At 40.3% G+C, this 17,520-nt stretch overlaps 1 protein-coding gene and 1 long non-coding RNA gene across 3 annotated transcripts; one reads left to right on the top strand and one right to left on the bottom strand.

Moving 5' to 3' along the window:
- Nucleotides 1-1,408: 1,408 nt before the first annotated feature.
- Nucleotides 1,409-12,964, bottom strand: tm6sf2a (transmembrane 6 superfamily member 2a). Of its 2 annotated transcripts, none has more exons than XM_061695029.1 (10): nucleotides 12,820-12,964; nucleotides 6,640-6,746; nucleotides 6,455-6,552; nucleotides 6,270-6,373; nucleotides 6,098-6,180; nucleotides 4,676-4,800; nucleotides 4,196-4,297; nucleotides 4,016-4,108; nucleotides 2,963-3,082; nucleotides 1,409-2,868 (listed from the first exon to the last, which is right to left on the bottom strand). In XM_061695029.1, the coding sequence occupies exons 1-10, from the start codon at nucleotides 12,828-12,830 to the stop codon at nucleotides 2,659-2,661; spliced, it is 1,053 nt and encodes a 350-aa protein (XP_061551013.1). In that variant the 5' UTR covers nucleotides 12,831-12,964; the 3' UTR covers nucleotides 1,409-2,658. The 2 variants fall into 2 exon arrangements, with proteins under 2 accessions (XP_061551013.1, XP_061551012.1); XM_061695028.1 differs by lacking the exon at nucleotides 12,820-12,964 and adding an exon at nucleotides 10,270-10,364.
- LOC133412036 (uncharacterized) lies at nucleotides 11,657-16,803 on the top strand. Its single transcript, XR_009769720.1, has 3 exons — nucleotides 11,657-12,140; nucleotides 13,370-13,447; nucleotides 16,097-16,803. It is a non-coding gene; the product is annotated as an uncharacterized LOC133412036 (long non-coding RNA).
- Nucleotides 16,804-17,520: the final 717 nt, after the last annotated feature.

The raw sequence follows: 17,520 nt of genomic DNA on the forward strand, positions 1-17,520 counted from the left end.
GATGTTACTGGGTTTTTGCCATTGAAATAATTTTAAATATTTTATTGCCATTAGTACATTCATTTAGTGACTTTCTTTTCAATTATTTATGGGCTTAAATAAGATTTCAATTGCCCAAATTTGGCTGAAATCTGCTGCTTTGTTTAAATTACATTCTACTTGGTAAAATTCTATTAAATCCTAGCTATAACATTCTCTCTGTGTAGAAACAGAAAATAAATAAAAAAATGTTGGCATCGACCAACGACCAAAACAGTTAAATCAAATGAGATGAATTATTTGATTTCATGTGACGTTAATCACATAAATGAACTCATCTAAATAAATATTTTACTGTAATAAATTGGAACAGAAGTCAATAGAGTGCAGACCTCCACTGAGGCTTAAGAGTTATAGCACCAAATTGTACATCTTCATAGAGACCTAAGTGCATCGTGCATATCACTGAATTTTATCATAAAGGTTTATTCTTTAGAAATGAAGGAACATTTTGATCTGAAACTATCCATCCATCCATCCATTTTCTGAGCCGTTTCTCCTCACTTGGGTCACTGGCGTGCTGGAGCCCATCCCAGCTATCATCGGGCAGGCGTTGTCGGCCGCACAAGCGCGGGAGTATAAAGAGAGCCTTTACCCTCCATGACCGATTTATGACCGCACACTTCGGTATGAATAATTTACCCAAAATGCATTGCAATAAACAATCATATAATATATATGGTTGTTTATTTATATGTGCCCTGCGATTGGCTGGCAATTGGTTCAGAGTCTACACACACACACACACACATCATCGGGCAGGAGGCGGGGTACACCCTGAACTGGTTGCCAGCCAGGGCACATACAAACAAACAACCATTCGCACTCACAGTCACACTTACGGGCAATTTAGAGTCTCCAATTAATGCATGTTTTTGGGATGTGGGAGGAAACCGGAGTGCCCGGAGAAAACCCACGCAGGCACGGGGAGAACATGCAAACTCCACACAGGCGGGGCCGGGGATTGAACCCCAGTCCTCAGAACTCTGAGGCTGACGCTCTAACCAGTCGGCCACCGTGCCGCAATCTGAAACTAATTAAATAAAAATCCTGGATTCATACCTTTAGCCAGATCTGCTCTGAAATGTACTGTAATGGCATCTTCCCAGTACCTGGAACCTATACATGGTAATCTGTTCACACCTTATTGACATACAGCGGTACCGTGAGATACGAGTGCACCGACTAATGAGCTTTTCGAAATATGAGCCACTGCTTGGTTGATTTATTTTTGCTTTGGGTTGCAAGCAAAAATCTTAGATACAAGTGCTGCATGGTGGCAGTGAACTCAATTCAACTCACTTCACAACAAGCTTAAAAAAAAGAGGCTTCAAGCTGTTTATTGCCACTATGAGTGGAAGTAACTGTCAAAACTAAAAGAGAGAATTACACGTGTTTGTAAAACAACCACATAGCTACAGCTAAGGCTAACAAGTCTGTTTAGATTAATGCTAACAAACAGTACAAAACGCCATTGATGGGCTAACAAATAGTGGAGCAACACGTAGACAAATAATATAATACTCACGAGCATATACTAATATCACTGACCGTCTCCATGTATATCCTTGTCTGTGTTATACTGCCCCCAGGAGCAGCACAATGTCCACTGAATTTTAGCAACAAATGTGGCAAACACTGTTTTATTCTTTACATTCTATTTTATTATGTATGTTTTATTTTTTTTTAAAAGTACAGTATTATAGAGTGCAAGTCCCTAATTAAAAAACATTACAGACATTTTGGGTGTTTTTGAGCAGCTGTAATGGATTAATGGCATTTCGATTCATTTCAATGGGGAAAGACGATTTGAGATATGACTGTTTTGAGCGTGATCATGGAATTAATTATCAATTAATATCAACGAGAATAGCGAGAAATAGCTCAAACTCTACTTTTTTGGAGCATTTTTTTAACTACTCCCAATGGAAAGTGACAACGATGTCACATGATCGATTGTCGAGTGTGACAGTGCACTTCCATCCAGGGTTCACCTCTTATCAGTTATGTGAGCCAGTGGTGTGCAGCACGTAAGGCAATGTGACATCACCATCGGGTGAAAGATCAACTCCGCTCAAACACAATGTCAGTGTGTCAATGTTGAATGAATTCCAATTTAAAAACAATGCGAGCACAGATAGAGTCCTTAGTAATAGTCACATTTATTGTTCAATATTAAGAATTGCAATACTGAGTCATTTCTTGGATTTGTGACTTGGTCGTCCCTTGAACATTTACCTTCATGTACACTTTCGCGTCGTTTAAAATTATTCTGATCTGTAAATCCAGTAAATATGTTTGTTTTGGTACCAAAAAATAAAGTGGTGTTCTTGTTTAATTTAGTCAATGACTGATTAAGATGTGGCTAGACCGCATGTGGATGTTTGCATGAGTCACCTGAAAGCTGTGCTAGCTCATCAAGTCCTCAACCCCCATTAAAGACCTTATCAGGGTCCAACAGTCCACACAGGGAGTGTTGCACAGGGCCACTCACGGAAACATGCTTGCAACTTTCCTCCAGGTTCGGGGGCTTGAACATGCAGTGTGCTAAGAGGGTTTTCCATGAGGCATTAGTCTTGACAAAATGTGTACCTGGAGAACCCTTGGCTGCTGTGTGGTCTAGTTTTTCTTCTTGTTGCTATTGCTCTGTCCTTTGGGAACAGGTTTCATGAAATAAGCGGGACTGTTGTGGCAGTGGAGAGCCAGCAGAGTAGGCACAACAGCAAGCAACACGTTGAAGGTGATAACAGTCCACAATTTGTCTGTTGGGACTCTGTATGTGAAGGGGGTGCGGGAGTGTAGAGATGCTCCGATGTGGCACCACTGGGCCTGGACACACAGCGAGAGAGCAGGCTTTAGTTCTAAAAATAAAACAGGGAAAAGCACTCATACAACATTGAAAAATATGACAAAGATACTTTACCTGGGCGGTGGCACCAGCAAGGAAGAGAGTCCAGTCCAGCATCCAGCTGCAGCCTGGTCTTATAAGACCATAGATGACGACTGTCAGCAGGGGCACAGCGTAGAACAAATAAACCAGCATCTATAGGAAAAAATATCTCTGATCAAACATTCTTTGCGGTAAAAAAGAGGATATCTCCGCCAAGGCTTAAAACATTTGTAAACTGAAAAAATAAATAAATGAGGGAACAGCTACCATTTGGTAGTCCCTGTAAAGGGAAAATAAATGTCTTGTAAAATTGACACGCCACAGAAGATGGTTGTTAACAACCCTGCCAAAACATTGAATGTTTAAAAAAAAAAAAAAAAAAAAAGCCAAGTAAATAAAACGAGGCTTCAAGATGGAGAAAAAGCTCTATGCTCTAAAATGCTGTGGCCGTGTCTACTGAATGCATGAATCACACATTACCGGTAATAGCATATTTTTAAACATAACTACATAGCACCTTATTAAGAAATTGAGGATAAACATAACTGCATGTACAAGTAGGAAAATGTATAGCTTGGCACTGGTCAAGTGCAACATCAATAGTTTCTCTTTTTAGGATATGAAGGCTGCAGACCAAAGAAACTAACAGTTTTAACTTTCTGAATGATTATACTCTACATTTTTACTACTTGTCCGCACCCCACCCAAAATGGCTCCATGCCCCACTTTTGGGTCATGACCCACCAGTTGAGAATCACCAGTCTAAAATACTAAGTACGTCAAATTCATAAACAAGCGTTTAATTAAAAGCCACGCTAAAAATGTTGCTCTTTAATTTGCTCGAACATTCAGTTTAGCTTTCGTCTCACATTTAACCCACTGGAGTTTAGAATTTATGACCACTGACATTTGTCCTGAAATTCAACTGGAAGTTTGTATAAAGACTAGAGTTGATGTTTGTGATTCCTCTGCTTTGTGTTCTCAGCATTGTAAAGACTAGGGTATATTACAAACTATATACAAGATGTTGTACAAAAACAGACAACGCTTTGATGGAGGTATGAATTCACTGTCCCTCTGACTCACCATGACTCTGGGGAAGCCCACAGGATCTTTGAGGTATGGCTCAAACTGATAAATGTATTTGAAGCACAGATCTAGAGGACAATCCAGCACCACCTGGCGAATATTAAGAGGAGAACTTTGAGTTTCTACGAGTTTTGCGGAACTAATAAAGACTTTTTTTTTTTTAAGTGCTCTACTCACAAACCCTCGAAAAACAGAGAAGGCCACAGCTCCGAGTAGCAACACTGCGAGCTGCAGGTCAAGAGGACGAGATAGTAGACCTTTCTTTTGTTGGGCTGTGATCTAGTCAACACAGAAACAGTTTCAGGGAGACACAAGAACTAGTCTTTTCTTTGACACCTAAATCTGAAATACTGTATCTGCTGACATCAGGATTTGGCTGTCTACAACTCAATCAGGCTGTGACTTTAGAAGCCTTGTTTATCCATCATCCTCTTGTCAATCAGCCCGTCTCTCAAAGTATCACGACTACTACAGTGCTTATCTAGACATAGGGCAAGTATGTAGAACTCTACTCTTTCAGTTCTCATATTAAATTTTTTATTATTATTGAGAAACTGCTGAGGGTCTAATTTTAACAATATCACTTCAGGTGAAGTCATTTTAAAGGGTGTATACTGTACATTTGTTACGAGAATCCAGCGTGGATGTTTCATTTACCTTGTCTGCCGTGATGATTGGCATCTGTCTGGGCCTGTTAAAAAGGATGAAAGCTGCCCAGAAAGGTGCTAAAAAGAAGGGAATGTTCCTCCAAAAAGCTGGACGGATATTGGATCCATGTTTACCTTGCAAAACAAAAAACAAAAAAAACCATGATGGAAAGAAGAACTCATTGTAGGAAAAATAGAGGTACAATAAGAGTACATTTCTGTCCCTCAAGGTACAACCTACTAGGTTTGGAGTAACTAAAGAATTTTATTATTTCACTATAATGTGATGAAAGTTGAGTCAAAAGCGACACTGACGTCGTAGTGTGTGCTAAGACAGGACGTGGCGTCAAAAAAATAAGCATTTCTCTGTTTCGCTGTTTCTATTTCACTTGTGCTTTCTTTGTATTTGATGCTTGACTCATTTTTGTTCAAATATTTCCACTCGCTTGTACTATCTGGCTGTATACATTGACGTCAGTGACATAAAGCGACAAGTGTTGCGATGTTAGTGTGTAACAAACAACTTGTATGATGAATCATTCTTCTTAGCACACAGTTGTTGTCTGCTAATTATTAAACGTAACATTTTGCCAACAGAAATTGAGTTCAACTTTGAGCCGCTGTCCTCATTCTTTGCTGCCAGTCCCGAGGTTGGTATGAATCTTTTAAGACTAGTGGCGATCGGAATAGCCAAAGCTAGTGTGACTAACCGCTATTCTCACTCACCACCTTGTTATTTTCATACTCTCAGACCTGCACAGAAGTACGAAGACTGTTTTGCGTTATAGGCTGGACATATGGCTGCTTCACAGAGCATTTTAGTCCGGCAACAGCAGCAGATGAGCAAGTTGCGATAGTCCTCTGTAAATTGGCCGATTGGAAAATTAGTTACCAAAATATGTGATGTCAAGCCTTAAACGCCGATGCGAAGTAGCAAAGTCGATTCATCGACTAGTTGGCTGATCAGTTAAACCCCTACAATTTGCAGCATGAGGCTAATTATTGGATTTCATTGTATCTTCTCCTGAAACAAAATGGACAAAAGGCTTGGGACACTCCTCTTAAATCAATCAACAGTATGGCTTCATATCCCTTCTTAATCACATACACATTTTGGACATCTCCACCCATGGGAAAATAACCTTTTTTGTTTTTTCTACACAAAGCAAGGTCCATAAAGGCATGGTTGGATGGGTCTGCGGTGGAAGAAACAGAGAGCCCTGACCTCAACCCCATCAAACACCTTTGGGATGAACAAGAACCTCTTTGCCTCACAAATATTCTTCTGGAAGAATGGACAAAAATTCCCACAGACACACTCCAACATCTTGTTGAAAGATTCTCAGAAGAGTGGATTTTTAACTTCCAAATGGCCAGGTTTTGAAATACATGTGTCCATATTGCTTATGTTCTCAAGCTATTGAGATCTCACCTACAACCACTCCAGGGATGTGAACAAGTTGATGCGCGATGGAGGATCCCACCCAAAGCAGTGCCAGGCTGCGGTAGGACTTCCTGCAAGGACCAAACGAGCAACATTTTTCATGAAATATATAATACAGAAAAGAAAAACAAATTGTGCTAGCAGTTACACCGCAGTTTACCCTTTGAATATGCGGTGGATGATGATTAAGAAGAGAAAAAAGTGAACAATGCCTTCCCAGTATGACATCATCACGGCATACGCAGTACTCAGATGAGGCTCACCCTGAAGAAACAGCAGCATATTGTGACGTTATACTTTTAATTGTGCTGAAATATTCCTTGAGGAAATATTCATCTAATTTACCATCTTGATGTAGAAGCCCATGAAGCCAGATATGAAGCCATCCTGCTCCAGTGCATTAGTCAGGCCCACCAGACAAGTGAAGGAAAACTCAGCAAACACTGGACACAGAGCAAAGGGGCAAAATTATAAAAACAGCAACAAGTCTTGTCTTTGATTTAACACGAAAGTTCATGGCCGTTCTGTACCGTAAAATAAAGGATCCACCGTCTTTTTATGTCGCACAGTTAGGAGGTGGTGTAGAAGAAGAACGGATCCCAAGACAGCTACTCCAATTCCCAGGATGAGCAAAGGCCTGCAGGAAGAAAGGGTGGATAAGAAGAAAACACAAATACTACACCTATGAAATACACTCAGCTGTTGGTTTTATTTTAAAAACTTTTTGAGTGATTTAAGTGATTTAATGCATCATTTTTCTTTTCTTCCAACTTTATTTGAGGTTTAAGGAAAGTTAACCTGTAGCCGATATGATCGAAGTCCACTTTTAAACACACATAAATAATCAGAAAGATTAAATACTTGTTTGTAAGTACGGTGGTAGCTTGAGATTCCACTGACCCGACTTGCATGTTTTTCGAGCTACGAACGTTTTTGTCTCTTGACTTGACTTGACTTGCAAGCAAAAATTTGAGATACAAGCACTGTATGGTGGCAGTGAACTCAGACCAACTCAGTTGACAGCAAGCAGCAGTTTGGCAGATAGTAAACAATTCTTCAAAAAAAGTGGATTCAAGCTGTTTATTTCCACTACGAGTTGAAGTTTACTGTTACTAAACATAAAACAAAGACATTGAGACAAAGAAAATGATAGGCTGTGTATTTAAAACAACCACATAGCTTTACCTTATACAAAGGTCCGCTAGCTAAATGCTAACAAACAATACAAAATGCAATTGATGAGCTACCAAATAGCTTCAGTGTCGTGGTGTTATAACTCTTTAAGCAACAGATATTTGAACACAAACTGTGGAGCAAGACATGTACCCAGATAATATAACAAGAAAGGCATATATTCTTCATCCTCTGCGAAGAACGACTAATATTACAGTGACTTACTGAGTGAGGAGTGACCATCTCCATGAATAACAGTATGTCTTTATTATACTTCCCCCAGGAGCAGCACAATGTCCACTGAATTGTAGTAACAATTGTGGCAAAAACTTTAATTTCTTACATCCAATTGAATTATATCATTACTGTATTCTTTAGAAAGTACAATATTATAGAGTACTATTTGTCAAATTAAAAACAAGCATTACAAAGATTTTTTTTTTTGGGGGGGGAGGGGTTGCCTGTAACAGATTAATGGCATTTCCATTTATTTCATTAGGGAAGGGACAGAGGAATGGAATATTTTATAGTGATGAGCGTGGTCACCGAACAAATTAAACTCGCATCTCAAAGTGCCACTTCCCAAATATTTTGGATGCAGATAAGCATATATTGTTGTAGCATTCTTACTATATTCAATACACTTAGGTTTCAAGCATGTGCCTATAAGAAGCTATTGTTGATACCAATGTTAGATACGTCCAAACATTTCAATGAAATTCTATACATGTCAGGGTAGAAGATCGTACATGTTCCACTAGGGCTGTGTGACGTGGGTAAAACATTTATAATTTCATATAAGTTGGTAATCATAGATTTTTTTCTTTAAGTTTATTCAAAATAATGACCCAGAGAAAAAAGGGTGAATTAAGATAATTTTATTTTAAAATTCAAACTTGATCCTTTAAAAAAGGACACCACAATTATTATCCCTGGCTTTTATTTTTTAAATAATCAATTTAACTCAAGACTATTCCAGTTTAGATTACCGCAGGACTTCCACTCTCATCCTGGACAAAGGAACTCCACAAGGGTGCGCCCTCAGCCCCCTCCTCTTCTCTTTCTTTCATCCCAATTGACACCATCAACACCATCCTGAAGTTTGCTGACAGCACCACTATTTTAGGACTGATTACAGACAATGATGAGTCAGCTCACAGGGAAGAGCTCCAGCTTCTGATCAACTGGTGTCTCCACAATAACCTGGGCATAAGGCATCCCAGAACAACATTGAAAGTCTGAGCATACCACTCTTTCTGGCAAAATGAAGAAGCTGAGAGAGTAGATAGCATTAGTCCTCTTATGTGGGGAAGCTGGAAACTTTACTCCCTCAGAAAGTAAAAGCAGGCTCGCCTCCCTCATGACCTGCTGGTTAACTTCTACAGGACGGCAATTTAAAGAATCCTAACCTACTGCTGCACAGTGGTTCTCCAGCTACATTGCAGAGGATAGGTAACAGAGAGAACCATCAGGGGATACACTGGCCCCTGCCTCAGGGAAATTGCACTTGCCTAATGCAAAGAAAGGACAGAAACGTCAGCTCTGATCCCACACACCCTGAAAAGTCCCCATTCTCTCTCTCTCTCTCGCTCTCTCCCCCCTCAGGAATGACATTTTGAACTCTCACATGCAGAACAAGACTATCCATCCATCCATTTTCAACACCACTTATCCTGGTTAGGGTCGCAGGACACCGGAGCCTATCCCAGCTGACTTCGGGCGAAAGGCGGACTACACCCTGAACTGGTCGCCAGTCAGTCACAGGGCACATATAGACACGGACAACCAGTCGCACTCACATTCACACCGTCACTGAGTGGGAACTGAACCCACGCTGCCTGCACCAAAGTCAGGCGAGTGTACCACTACATCATCAGTGACTAGAACAAGACTAATACTGTACAATTCTTCTTCCTCCAGAATGTCAACGCCATCGTCCCTATACCCTAAGTGCAATTTGTTTGACAGTTTACGGTGACAGTATAGGATTTTCTTCTTATCTTTATATACAAGAGCTGTGTCAAACGTTTTGCCTTTAGAAAGATAAAAATGCTCAGGTTTGATTGGAACAAGGATTCATCAACAAGGTCTAAAACAATACATAGGTTTATTGTTGTAATTTGCAGTGGTGTCTAAATAGTACTAATATTACTTATAACACCCATTCATTCATTTTTACTAACATCTATCCTGTTCAGGGTAGCGGGGAGCTGGAGTCTACCCCAGCTGACTTCAGGCAAAAGGAAGACTACGCCCTGGACTGGTCACCAGTCAATCACAGGGCACATATAAGCAAACAACCATTCACACTCACATTCACACCTAAGGACAATTTTGAGTTTTCAATTAACCGAACACACTCGATTTTGGAATGTGGAAGGAAGCCTAAGTACCTAGAGAAAACCCACATCCACAGGAAGAAAATGCAAACTCCACATAGGAATACAATGGCATTTCTGTATTGAATGTCATTAGGTGGTATTGTTAAGTTTCAAATAATATAGTTGCCTATAACAAAATCACAATTTGGAATAAAATTGTTTAAATGTGGTGTGGGGCTGGGCATGCTCTGTACATCATCTGGAGAAGTTCATCTTCAATATTTATCTAACAACATGGCAAAAACATAAAACATCTAAATTAAATAAATTGTGCCCACCAGAGAAGAGGCTGAAATCTGATTGGACCAAAAAAATAAAATGAAATAAGAATAATAATAATAATAAAACATCCACATGCTAGAAGCAGTGCAGCCAAGAGAAATGCTACGAAATGAAAAGAATAGACGATTGGGAATAAATAATACAATTGAATGGAACAAATATTAGAATTTAGCGTCTGATAGTGATTAGGTCAGCAGGGGAGGCCTCAGGTTTAAATGAGGCTGCAACAGACCACTTATGTATGCACCCTCACTATAGCTTCAAGCTCAGCAACAAAACTGCCTTCCTGCAAACCAAATGTAGAGTAAAACCATTTCCACTTACTCCTGGAGTGCAGGGACATTGTTCATGGTGTACAAAACTGCAGGAGCCAGAAGGGAGAGGCCCAACACGCATACTTCCTCAGGCAGCCTCATGGTCCACGCTCAGCTGTTGCTCTTTGAGAGTCCAGACACAAATATCCCCCAGCTGCTGCCCTAACGTCGCACAGTAACGAGTGGACACATGCCAGACCCCGGTGTCAACTCCGGTTGTGCAGGTTGATCACTGGCGACGTCGCCTTTTGAATCAACACCAGCACGTCTCCACCTTCTCAGGAGGTTTCAAAGTCCAACTCCGTAGATCAGACAGTAGTAGAGGCTTAAATATAATGATGCGTAATGTAGGAGCATTGGATCTCATGTAATGACACCAAAATACTCCCCTTTTCATTTCAAACTGTTAGTTAGTCTTTGTTGCTCTTTAACTAACTTGAAGCCTTTGAATCATACACATCACTCATCATATAAGTGTACTTTTGTCAACACTGCCACCGAGTGGACATAGCTGCCCATGTCAAAATTGCATTTACCTGAGACCAGTGGCTCCCAAAATACCAGTACCACCAGTAGTGTGTTCATAAAAATTAGACAGCTTATATTTCTCGAGTATTTTGAATATGACTGTAAGTCACTGTAACATTATGCACAACAACTTTCCTTCAATATAGGAACATTAAAACAAATTACTTTAAAATGATCAAATTAAAGATATATTGTGCATAAAAGTATACTTCCAATATTTTTTTAAACGAGCTGGGACAGGCTTCAGCACTCCCGCGACCCGCTTGAAGATAGGCAGTACAGAAAATGGATGGATGGGTTAAAGATTAAATACAAATGTACTGAAAAGTTAAATACAACTAAACTCTAATTTAAAAATGTACTGGACTTGAAAAGTAAACCATGTACTGTACTGAATTTAAATAATAATAATAATTAAACAGACTATACACTTCATTCTAATATGTTTGATTGTAATTTCATGTAATTTCAATGATTTTTGACTGGTACTGGTCATCATCACTATTGCATATTCCCACTATTGCATGTGGTGTTATGTGTTCCTCTTGCTGCATATGAAAATGTACCTTGACATAAGTGAAATTAGTTTGTTCGATTCGTTAGGGAGCCATCTGTCGCGTTTGCTATAAGAGTAACAATTCCTGTGTAAAATATTTCCTTTCTTGATTAGATTCTGGATTATACACTCAACTGAGCAGATCGAGTTCTTGAGAAAACCACCTTTGTTCAGTCCACCACAAGTAATTTCTTTGGCATAGAGGACAAGGATGCAAGCGTATTATGCAACATCTTCTGCATAAACATTTCCAAAGCAGGCCCTCCTCTAATGCAACTTATCTCCTGCAACAAAGCGGCTGAAGAGGATTACACTCGTGTTGCGAAGGAAACTTAATGGTCAGTGAGAGTGGAGAGGGGTGGGTTGAAACAGACACAGACAAGGCTTGGCCTCAACAGCACACACACAAACATTTCTGAAGTGTGCTCACTTGTGTCTGTCTTCCACCATGCTGCATCCTCTAATAATCGCTATTATGACCGTCAACACCTCTCTAACCGTCATCTACTGGACCTTCCTCCTAGGTGACGTCTACTTCAAGTGGATGTTGGAGCCGGAGGACAAGCCCAAGCAGGTGGTCACGCCCGCCTGAGGGATCCAGCATGGGTCCACCTGACACACCTGACACAGTGTTGTTTGCATCTAGGACTATAGTCAGCTTGTAGAGCTTTTTTTTCCTGTGGAGTTGCCTTTTAGCATTTTATTTTATGGAGAACATTCCTCTTAGGGTTTTTTTTTAATAGTTTTTTTTAAGTGAGCAGAACTGCGAGGGAGTGAGGAAGGAGTCAATGAAACAGGTACGTTGTTACACTGATCTACATATCGTCGCTGTCGCTACTCTTCAGTATATAAAAAAAAAAAATAACACCATCTTGCTGGAGTTACAAAGCGCCGCAACGTTCATGTTGATACCAAACCTTGTAATGCTATCATATACCATTGCGCACCAACTACAACGCAACACCGACATTTTAAAATGCTAGTGGGAAAAGTATTACGCTGTCATTGACTAAAATGGTAGGAAACGTCCACATCAAAGTCTATGCCGACCCCCTGACCTGTGTAACAAGTGGAAATGAATCAGTAGGCACTTACCTTCATGACTGACATGCTTCCTCTGGACCAAAGCAATTACAGCTATCCATTTTTAACAAAACAGACTTACTCAAATGTATCGAATCTAACTATTTTAAGTCGTTATTGTCTCGAAAACATCCAGACTTTCAATCTCGAGGCAACATAATGCCGTATTGCTCCCTCAGAGTGAGAAAAATCTTGGTTTTAAGACACTTCTCAGAGACGTCAAGTGTGCAAGAGTTATTAGATTTGTTCTCAAGCTATTTTCAACTCATTCATTTGGTTAGTAATGCATGAAAATAACAGATGATGTGGGGACAGACCAATATTATTGATCTGTGAAAAAATAAATTATGAAATTTACCATATTTGGACATACATGTAATTATGTGGACTTACCAGTAGTCCATATAATGTCAGCAGTGTGTGCGTGTCCCAGCATATTTTCGGTTTCAGTCAATTTGGGCACTTCGGGTGATACACAACCAATCTTTTAATCTGCTGACACGGCTAAAAGAAGCTGTGTGAATGACATGTGTGAGCAAAACCCTAATCGAGGAGGATTACTTAGAGGAGCACCTTGACAGGCCAGCCGAACCCTCCCACCAGAAACATTTTGAGACAGCGCCGCTTTTCCATCTCGCTCAACATGACCCACGAATTCTACTGCGGTTTGCACCCTGTCTCCTGGTTCATTCTCTTCGCAAACGTCGCCCTCATCATCATCGAGTGGCAGTTCGTCTTCACTCGCTTGGTCCAACTAAACATGCCGCGAAGAGAAAACAAGACGAAACCCTAGAGGAGGAGATCTGGAGGACTTCTGGATCACCCCATCGTAACTTGTGTTTATACTTGTAGAGAGAAGCCATGATGGTGCATTTGCGCTTATTGTGACTGAGGCATGGTTTAAAGAGCCACTTTGATTATGTTTCTTTGTGGTTCTTTTCAGATGCACCTGACACCCATTAATTTAGAAGACCCTTTATGGAGGAAAAGAGCAGATAAGGCAACACATTTTGATTTCCAGGTAAGGAATCTTTATTTTAAATGGAGTAATTATTAAACACTGTGTCCTTTCATTTTCTGCTGAGTAGCATTTGGATCAGATCTTGTTTTGTTTTTTTGTTTTTTTTATACCATGTTGGAATCACTTCAGTAACGTGTGGCACGTTGTCAAACGCATATCCCCACACATGTACACATTTAATAAAGAAAGTTGATTGACGGGACCTTTATTATTTGCCAGGGACACATTTAGAAGTTGAAGACATACAATGTTGTGCTCCAGTTTAGAGTTTTTCGAACAAATGAATGAATAAATAAATGTGTTTGATGGTGATAATGCATTTTCAAACTCTAGTAATATTAAATGATACCATTTTTCCATTTCAACTGGTCATTTGGCACTTTTGCGGAGGTCTAATAACACCAGAATCCAGTAAATTATGTCAGTTTTAAACCAAGTTAGGTGTTCCCTTGAATATATCTACCACAAGGATATATGTAATGTACTGTATGTATGCGGAGTGGTCATGGAGGCCCATAAGCCTCTTTGGTGTATTACCGTCCACCTCTCTGTGCTCATATCTGTAATCCCTATACAGATGGAATGCTGATATTGCTCCGTGACACCGTCAATCCTATTAACTCTGTCCTATATTTACCTATCCTCTGGCTCACTTTCTTTGCTCGCCACCATATTGGACCCTCAGTGAAAGTGCTCGAAGTGGGAATGTATGGAGGGATTTAAGTTTAGACTAAAGATTACAGGAATTGGTACCCTTATGGTGTCACGTCTCCTCGGTGTGGTGAACTACAATTTGGCTATTTTGAGACTATTGCTTTAGGATTACAGTTCTGATATTCCCATCTTCCCATCCTTCCACTAATTAGAAATCACCATGCATAAAGCTGTTTAATGCTTATGCTATCACCCGAGAACTGCCTTTGCCATTAATTTAAACCACTTAATCGAATTGACTTTGCTTTAAAGAGACTGTCCACTTGTCGAAAACAGCTCCACCATGAACCGAGTCGTGTTTGGACGAAGAATTATCCCAAGGCTGCATTGGTGCACTAACCCAGATTTCATCATGTTGGTTTATTTTGTCCATCCATCCATTTTCTGAGCCGCTTCTCCTCACTAGGGTCGCGGGCGTGCTGGAGCCTATCCCAGCTATCATCGGGCAGGAGGCAGGGTACACCCTGAACTGGTTGCCAGCCAATCGCAGGGCACACATAAACAAACAACCATTTGCACCCACATTCACACCTACGGGCAATTTAGAGTTGTCAATTAACCGAGTAGGCATGTTTTTGGGATGTGGGAGGAAACCGGTGTGCCCGGAGAAAACCCACGCAGGCACAGGGAGAACATGCAAACTCCACACAGGCGGGGCCGGGGATTGAACCCTGGTCCTGGGAACTGTGAGGTTGACGCTCTAACCAGTTGTCCATCGTGCCGCCGTTAATAATCCATAGAAAAAACTAAAAAAGTGAGTAAACCTGCTCTTTGTAACACAACATTGAGGCTTGGAAACAGCATCCAGTAGTTGACATTGTCGCTCGTTCTCCTTTTTTGTCTTGACAAAGTTCCTCCTCATACCCTGCTGTCGTTCTTTCAAAAGCTGCAAATGTTTCTTAATCACGCATTCAGCAACGCTCTCAGCATTTTTACTCTACACCTTTACACACGATACTCACACCACTTACACTCACACTTGATCTCTGCTTAGCGACATGTTGATAATAAATGCTCTCTATTTTAACAGCTAGCTCAATAAGCTCGCTTAGTTGAAAGGCTCCAACTTGCACCGAAGCGAGTCAAACACACGCATCCATTTAATATCTGCCGTGTGTAAAGCCAGTGTGTTATTTCCTAATCTTGACACAATCGATTGATTATCTTCTAAAACAATTCTAAATCGATGTATTTCGTCCGGGAGGCCAACTTCCTGAACACAGATCGATGCAGTTGGATTGTTGGAATATAAAATCGATACATTGATGCACCAAATGAATCGGTACAGCCCTAATAATAATAGACCGACATAGTGGACAACTGGTTCACACATTCACCTCACAGTTCAGAGGTCGTGGATTCAAATCCAGGCTTCAACCTTCCTGTGTTGAGGTTGCATGTTCTCCCTGTGCCTCTGTCAGTTTTCTCCAGGTACTCTAGTTTCCTCCCACATTCCAAAAAGATGCATGGTAGGTAACTGAAGTCTCTAAATTGTCAGTTGGTGTAAATGGTTGTTTGTTTATTTATGACCTGAGATTGGCTGGGGACCAGTTTAAGGTGTACCCTGCCTCACACCCGAAGTCTGCTGGGATAGGCTCCAGTACGCCCGCGACCCTAGTGACGATAAGCGATACAGAGAATGGATTGTTGAATATTATTATAACTGTATATTACATTCTATTCCATTCCACTTGTTTTCCGTCAGCTTGCAAAATAGCATGTGAAATATATTAATTTGGTTAATATCTAGCAAGTGTGATTGACTTGGAATTATTTTTTGTGCATATACTTTATCATTAAAACTAAAGTCACGCAATTGAAACATCTTATAATATGCTAATTGTCTATACATGTCAATTAGTGTCCAATTAAAGGCTCAAATGTAAACACACACTTCTAACCATATTATTATTATTCCACTTTTCTCCCTCTCAGACTCGATTTTTGGCCCCAAACTGGTGGAGGATCAATGTGAGCAAGGCAGCACAGTAATAGAAGAAGTGAATCAACTGAGTGTGTGCGGTTCCCTAATGGAGAGAGACAAAGTGAACATGGAGAGAGAGAAAGAAGAGATGTTGCCAGGCTGCCACCTTCCATCCAGCCCTTCTCCTCCTCTTCCAAAGAGAAGCATCGAACTATAAAAAAGAAAATCGTCAGATGGCACGACCTTGATCTGCCCTCCGAGCCCTCACGTCACCTCCCCCTAAGTCTTTTGACGATGTCATCTCATTTGTTTTTCAATTATTTTGGTCTCTGTAGTGACGCTTAAGGAAATGCTTTTCTTGTCTGATCCTTTCGCTGTATATACTTTGTTTATACATAATAAGAACAAGCCTCTTATCATTACAACTTCAAAATGTAACCTGTCCCAATTGTTAATTATTCCACATTGCACCCTGGTGACAAAAAAAAAAAAGACAAATTGCACTCAAAATGAAAATGTGATGTAGTAAAATTGATGAGAGAGAGAGAGAGAGTGAGTGAGAGAGTGACAGAGAGAGTGAGAGAGAGACAGAGAGAGAGAGAGAGAGAGAGGGAGAGAGAATAGAATACAATTTCATGGTGCTGAGCTGCCATTTCCCTCGTAACAAGTGTTCCTGTCTATCTAAGCTTCTTTCTAGTAAACAACTTAACAATACAAATTGTCTCGTCCGCTCTCATTAATCCATCTTACCTTCCTGCCTACATGCAATACCTGCACTGGTCATCTACAATGAGCTCATTTGTAAAAGCCAGAGGATTACTAAACATCAGTATTTTTAAACACTATTACATTAGATAGATAGATAGATAGATAGATAGATAGATAGATAGATAGATAGATAGATAGATAGATAGATAGATAGATAGATAGATAGATAGATAGATAGATAGATAGATAGATAGATAGATGTATATTTATCCATCCATTGTCAACACGCTTATCCTGGTTAGGGTCGCAGGGCGTTGGAGCCTATCCCAGCTGACTTCGGGCGAAAGGCGGACTACACCCTGAACTGGTCGCCAGTCAGTCGCAGGGCACATATAGACACGGACAACCAGTCGCACTCACATTCACACCGTCACTGCCCGCACCAAAGTCAGGCGAGTGCACCACTACACCATCAGTGACTATATGTATATTTATCTTTTTTAAATATAATATAGATCCTTTAAAATATATTACTATAAAATTATTATTGAAATATAACCAGAAAGATCCACATGTTCTCCATCTGTACCTGGATAGAGCCTGCCAGCAGCACTGAAAGAACGACACTGTGATCTCTCTCCTCTTCCATCCGCCTCATCATAAATGCCTCTTATTCTGTGTTATGGTTTAACCCGAGGTGTTTCACGAGGTTTGTTGTTTTGCCATA

Source organism: Phycodurus eques, chromosome 13, assembly GCF_024500275.1.
Source record: "Phycodurus eques isolate BA_2022a chromosome 13, UOR_Pequ_1.1, whole genome shotgun sequence".
Taxonomy (NCBI): Eukaryota; Metazoa; Chordata; class Actinopteri; order Syngnathiformes; family Syngnathidae; genus Phycodurus; species Phycodurus eques.